Source organism: Stigmatopora argus, chromosome 10 (assembly GCF_051989625.1).
Source record: "Stigmatopora argus isolate UIUO_Sarg chromosome 10, RoL_Sarg_1.0, whole genome shotgun sequence".
NCBI lineage: Eukaryota > Metazoa > Chordata > Actinopteri > Syngnathiformes > Syngnathidae > Stigmatopora > Stigmatopora argus.
Window position 1 is genome coordinate 7,269,126 of NC_135396.1, and position 6,616 is coordinate 7,275,741.

At 38.7% G+C, this 6,616-nt stretch overlaps 1 protein-coding gene across 2 annotated transcripts; it reads left to right on the top strand.

The window, feature by feature from the left end:
• The first annotated feature begins 23 nt into the window (after positions 1–23).
• On the top strand, positions 24–5,960 carry pdcd10a (programmed cell death 10a). 2 transcript variants are annotated; one of them, XM_077612121.1, is made up of 8 exons: positions 24–173; positions 2,214–2,373; positions 3,260–3,313; positions 3,405–3,522; positions 3,944–4,070; positions 4,584–4,662; positions 4,748–4,830; positions 5,247–5,960. In XM_077612121.1, exons 2-8 carry the CDS (start codon positions 2,275–2,277, stop codon positions 5,326–5,328), a joined length of 642 nt encoding a protein of 213 aa, XP_077468247.1. In that variant the 5' UTR covers positions 24–173; positions 2,214–2,274; the 3' UTR covers positions 5,329–5,960. The 2 variants fall into 2 exon arrangements, with proteins under 2 accessions (XP_077468247.1, XP_077468246.1); XM_077612120.1 differs by lacking the exon at positions 24–173 and adding an exon at positions 330–938.
• Positions 5,961–6,616: the final 656 nt, after the last annotated feature.

A 6,616-nucleotide genomic window follows, 5' to 3' on the forward strand; every position in this document is an offset into this window, starting at 1 on the left:
TGGTCCAGACAGCGCCATAGTGCTCACCTCTTCAGAAAAATATCGTAGCTTCCGGTGACCACTTTAAAGGAATTGTAATGTTTATTTTCATGTTAAAGAATTTGAAAAATAATAGAATTTCATTTTACTGCTGTTTCACAGAGGAAAAAAACGTCAAAACACCAATATTTCCGGTAGGTAAGCGAAATTGCCATGAGCAGACATTTATTTGATTTAACACCAGCCTTTGCCTGTAAAATGTTAAGTAATCAAGGGCCACCTGGATCGAACGTTTCTTCACCAACGTTACCACATCCAATATGGCCGCTGCAAATGCAACTATACACCTTTACGGTGGCTGCTTGACGTACGAATCTAGCCAGAGACGTTATCTACACATATATGAGGTCTTTGGATGGGATGCACGCGTCCTTCAATACTTTATCGATTTCTTTAAAATATATATATATATTGAAAATACAGTGTCATAACCTTTTGCAACGCTTTAAATATTTGACCAAAAACAAAGTTTGACAACGTCGATGCAAAATAGTAATTCAGGGGGCGTTTTCTGATGAGCGCAACAGTTGGGCGGAAGGCACTAATAGTTTGCTTTGCACTATAATTTTACCCGCATACGAGCTAGGGTTTTACATGGTGTATCTGTTATCTGTTTTCGTTTTAAAAGCAAAAAACGAGGTAAAGGGGCATTTTAGTGTTTTCCAGTTAGACTACGCGTGACATCTCGTATGCGGCAGTGTCAGGATTTCCGCCTTTAGTCGCCGTTTGGGATTTGGAGTGCGATTGTTGACTAGGCGTATTTGTTCAGTATTGGGGAGAGAACTGTAACTAAGTCGCACTTTCTTCAACCACTGTCAGCAGCCAACGTCGCCCTAACCAGATCTTCAGATTTACGAGGCTACAAACTTCCCGAATGAAACCGACAGGTCAACCAGGAGGTGCGATCAAATTTGGTTTAAGTATCGTCTTACTTTTTTTCTGTTTCCTGTCAAGTGTGTTTATGACTCGTTGCCCGAATACTGCCTTCAAACCTGATAAACTGCAGATCGACTGAGGGAACACATCAAAAGTTAATAGCGTTGTTATTAATCGTCTTTTTGGCTTGCTTCGATAAAGTGATGGACTATTTAAATAGGTCTCAAAAAGGTTGTTTCCTAAATGGTCTAAGCACTTGGTAGGGGAGTTATAAACTAAGATGCATACTAAAAGGATAGTGTGGTTTAAAGCTAGACTAGTAAATCATATAACTAGTTAATTTTGCACAACACATTTTGGATAGTTGTTGACTTAGTAGTCCATTTAAATTATGTGTCATTTAGGTGTGCCGTTTTATATGCAAACACACCCAAGTATACATACTTTGATGATCAGGAAGGCAAAGAATATATGTGCTCTTATATAATGATGTGTACCATTTTGAAAATGAAAAATGAGCATACGTTGTAAAATATTAGTTAATTTAAACCATGGGGAGCTTGAGTGGTCTAAATTGAGTTTTGTCGATTGACAAGAGAGTGATTTAAAGTTTTATAGCAGCAATAAAGTCAGGGAGCAGGGCAAGGAGATATGGGAGTGATTTATAAAGCAATGATCACTTCATTTGGATACCAAGTTTTACAGAAATTATGGTTGTCCTCGGATTTTGATTTTATTCCCAACAGCTGTCAAATATGACCGTATATCATATCGGATGATAATTTTCACTTACGCTGGCATGCGGATACAATGGCACCCATGCAAAACATCTCTAAGCCACTTTCTGAGGTCAAATGTCATCCATTGGCAAAATGCACACCATTAAAATTAAGCAAATTTTATTATGAGTGGTTAGTGCGTCGGCCTCAAAGTTTTGGAGTCCTGGGTTCAATGGAGTTTGCATGTTCTCCCCAGGCCTGTATGGGTTTTCTCCTGGTACTCCAGTTTCCTCCCACATTTTAAAAACATGCATGGTAGGCTGTTTGGACACTCAATTGCCCATAGTTTATGAGTGTGAGTATGTATGGCTGTCTGTCACCCCCTGCCCTTCGATCGGCTGGCCATCAATTTCCTATAGTCGGCTGGGATAGGCTCCAGCACCCCCACGACCCTTGTGAGGATAAGCAGTTAAGAAAATGAATGAATATACAACTGACTTATAAAGACAAATAATCTATATCTGCCATCTTCATATTTTCTTTTACTTTTTGGATGCTGTCCTGCTTCCCTACCATCAGCCCCTGGGAGGGATTGAATGCAAGGAAGGTGGCATTGGTGAGCAAGCACGCACCCAAAACCATGAATCGTTCGACAATGACCATGGAGGACTTCAGGAAAGAAGGCAGCGCCTCTTCAGTCATGGCTCTGTACAATGTGATGTACCCTGTCTTTGAACAGGTATGAATGCAAAGGCCCCTTTTCCACTTTAGTTGCAACAAAGAAGAAAACACAATTAGCAAATTCTTCTCCCAAAACTCATTAAAAACAGGCAAAAAAAGAAATGCTCCACTTGAGTCAAATAAAACTGTAGAGCAACAGACACAAATATGCAGCTCCGTTATTAGAAATTCTTTTTATAATTGAGTGTTAAGAGATTTTAAAAGCCCTTGAGTTGTCTTGTCTGATGTTTGTAATGAGGCGCTAACAGAGTCATTATTCTTGGTGATTTGGACACTTTATTATGTACGCAGGCAACATCTTTACAAAAGATGTTAATAGTGCTTAGTGTCGAGTTTTAGCATTAAAAACATATTTATAATTGTAGTTCTTTGCAAAAGTGTGGAACTCAACTGCAGAACACTGAATTCATATTTTTTATTACAGTCTTTTAGACGGTGCAGGTGGTACATATTTTTACTAGGTGCTGTATAAAAGAACACTTTAAAACTATGAAGCCAATATTTCACATATTTTTGTGCACTGCAGTTTCTACTCGTGTTTAGCATGTCTGGTTCATAATTCAGAATTTTGGTCTTTAAATATATTTAGGTAATCCAGCCTGTAATTTCCAGGTAGCCCTGTCCTGGGAAACACCCTACTTGAATGTTGACTTACAAGAAAGTCTTACAGACTCTTAACTTTTGTGTGCCAGAGCAGTTTTTTAAAGCACTCACCACACAACCACTTCATTCATAGCTCCCTTATTTGAATGTAAGAGCATTGTTAAAGCCTGAATTCCAATACCACAAAACCGGTGTCCCTTTATATCACCTGATGTCTGACTTGACTTATTCCAGCATTAAATTAAAGATAAGCCAAGTGTGTTCTTTGTGACGAATTGCAGTTGGAGCAAGAAAACCTATCAGCAGCACAGACATTACGTGCAGGTTTTATCAAGGTAATTTTAAAACATTTGTTCCAATAATCATGCTTTATTGAATTTACTGACATAGTTTTGGTTTAGCATGCTTTGCTGTCAATGTCTTCAGGCAGAAGATGAGAACCCTGGTGTGACCAGAGAATTTGTGCTGAAGCTACTGGAAAAGAAGAACCTGAAAATCAATTATAATGAGTGTCTACTTCGCATGGCTGCAGCCGATGTGAAAGGTAAGCTAATGCTCACACATCACCAACAGCACAAATAAGAGAAATCCTGCTCAGTTTGCTGCTTGCTGGAGTGTGAGTTGACTTGTATTTCAATTGTCCACTGGAGAGAGCTGTTTCCACACACATCAACTCTTCGAGCAGTCCTTCTCTTTGCTCTCTAGCCTGTAATTCCGATGCTTGTGTATAGTGATGTGATTACTTGAAGCAAAGACTACCTACCCTCAGATGCACTCATTACTTTTAAACCTACCTAAAGCCTCTCTTATTGGTTTTATCATAGTATAGTTTACCTTGATTGATTATGATAAAATATGCACTCTTTTCTTAAACATTCCCACTTACACATTCCATATTGTGCCTGCCATTGTGCAATCTAGGAAACCTCTATGATTTTTTTTCTCTTGTTCCAATCTGTGTTCAGAGTTCCGAATCGAAAGGCAGGAGCCGGCGTTCCAGGAGTTGAATGAAAAGACCCATGCTCTGAAACGCATCCTCAGTACCATACCTGATCAGATCAATGACAGAGTGAGCTTCCTGCAGACCATCAAGTGAGACAGAAACATTGTTCCCTGTAATTAATTATAACACTTTTACCAGCAAGTGCAAATTCATGGTAATAGTTTTTTTCTAAAAGCATTGTAAAGACGGCATTTGTTGTTCGAATTTTATTCTCCTTCAGGTTGGATCAGTGATTTTTTTTCCCAAAACAGTTTGACAAGGAATACACACACACTTTCCCCTTAAAACAGTCCAAGTACTATAAAGCACACATTCACAGTCTTCCTTGCCCCGCTTCACTGTTATTTTGATGGAATTTAGCGCTCGTACTGACTCACTTCTTATGTTGCTTGCCCAGCGAAGGGCTTATGAATAAAGTCGTTTCAAAGCAAATGGTTATTAAAAACATCATAGTTGAGGATGGAAAAAATCGGACTAACTTTGGTGAAAGGCAAGAAAGCCAATCAGTGATCTAGATGAAAGAAGAGTAATTTTGGCACAAGAAGAAACTGATTTTTAAATGTATTATCTCGCCTTCTCATATGGGTATTTGTGTCCTTCAGAGACATCGCCAGTGCCATAAAAGAGTTGCTAGATATTGTTAATACTATCTTCAGGAGGTACCAATATCAAAACAGACAGGTAAATATAGATAAAATGATGTCTTCAATGCTCCCGTCCATGTTTCCTTTGAAACAAGTAGAGCTGAAATAGTTGTCTCTGTTAGGTCCTGGAACAGCAGAAGAAAGACTTTGTGAAATACTCCAAGAGTTTCAGCGATGCTCTCAAAACCTTCTTCAAAGATGGAAAGTAAGACGGCACTTATTATCTATTGCTGTGTTAGGACTTTTCACAATAATTCTTTCTTTCCTCCTCAAACCTCACCAACCGGGTGTTGAGTCCGAGAAAAGATTTTTTTTTTCTCCCCGTGTCTCCCTTCATTTTAAGATTTGCGCTCGTCAGCAGTCGGCACGTACACACAAGCTGTCGCAGCAATGTAAAATGCTTGTCGTTTGATCACAGACTCGCTTTCTATTCAAACCACCCTTCCTGAATAATTCCTTTGACCCATTTCTAGTGGAATCACGCTGGGTTGTTTTCTCTGAAGCCTGACATTCTCCCTTCCAGGCAGATCAAAGTGTTTCCTAGATCAATATTGTTGCCATGGTTTCTTTTCGTGATGACAGACGTTCATGTTCTTGTCTTTCTCTCATGGTCGCTCTCAGAGTACTCAACGTGTTTGTCAGTGCCACCCAACTCACCCACCAAACCAACATGATACTGGAGGCCTTCAAGACAGCGACATAAGAAACCAAACATGGAGCAAACTACAACGTATTGGATGATTGGGAGTGGATCAGGTACAATGAAGCAAAGACATCATTTTATTTAGCTTTTATTATTGTTGTCCTTCACTGCTTCAGAAAGTGCCTCTTTATAGTTTTCTTATTAAGAACAATGAAAAAGTGGTAGTCAATTAAGTGCTCGGCAACAAGTCAAGTACAGATCCCTTGGATGTTATTCCCTGACACCTACGCAAGGAAGTGCTGGACACTGCTGGTCTTGTCTTTCATCTATATTTCATAGCGCCGTGATAATTGGTTGTGGCCACTGAGACGTTTCCCGTTAATTACGGACAAAATCTCAAAGTTCTTCTTCCATTGCCTGAAAGAGAAATTCTCCCTTATTGCCTTTTTTTGTTACCCTTTTGTAAGAAATTCTGCACACTGGATTTTTTTTGTCTGCACTCTGTGATGTCAAATGATTTGTCTGCTTCCTCAGCAAATAACTTCTATATATCATTACTGTATATTATTTACATTTTTTTATTCATTCCAAGTCCAATTGCAATCATACTAAACATAATTTAATCTCCCTCAATAGCACTTTGGATAACTTCTTTGTTTTGTGAATAAACTTACTTAACCTTTCCTTTACAATCCTCTTTTGTGTTCCCTATTTGTCATGTTTTTTTTCTTATGCAGTGATAACTTTGTTCCACAGTGTTTAGCAAAAAGTCTTTATCCGCTATTATTTTTTGGGAATTTCCCAATGCTAGTACGGTTGCTGTCCTATTGAAGATATCTTTTTTCAGGAAGAGCAACTTAAATGTTTTGTGTACAATTATGTACATGTTTCAAATACCACAATTGAACCTGAAACTTGAATCAAAGTTGAGAAAATAATTGAATATCTGGTCTATGTTGTCACATATTTGGTGGGGTCTAATTGGCAGAGAACAAAAATAGCATTGTCGTTTTTTGGGGGGAAAAATATTGACTCCTGAGGGGATAAGGCAAAGTGGCAATATCCTTAAACCACCAATATAATTCAATTTTTTCATTCATTCGTTTTCCGAACCGCCTAGCCCCACAAGGGTAGCGGGGGTGCTGGAGTCGAACCCACGATGCCAGAAATGTGAGGCCGACGCGCTAACCACTCATCCGCCGGCTCGCCCCATTTTACTTCAATAAATGTTAATGTTGACTAAAACAAATGATTACATATACACAAAATATTGCATATCGTCAATAATTTGTGAGACAATATAAATGTTATTTTTAACATTTGTTATTGTGCTGCTGTACATTTTTAG

Bases quoted from the DNA above. Each gene is read 5' to 3' on its own strand.
- pdcd10a (XM_077612121.1), top strand. From the start codon at position 2,275: ATGAATCGTTCGACAATGACCATGGAGGACTTCAGGAAAGAAGGCAGC. The intron at 3,314-3,404 runs GTAATTTTAAAA...CAATGTCTTCAG, and splicing joins TACGTGCAGGTTTTATCAAG to GCAGAAGATGAGAACCCTGG. The intron at 4,831-5,246 runs GTAAGACGGCAC...GGTCGCTCTCAG, and splicing joins ACCTTCTTCAAAGATGGAAA to AGTACTCAACGTGTTTGTCA.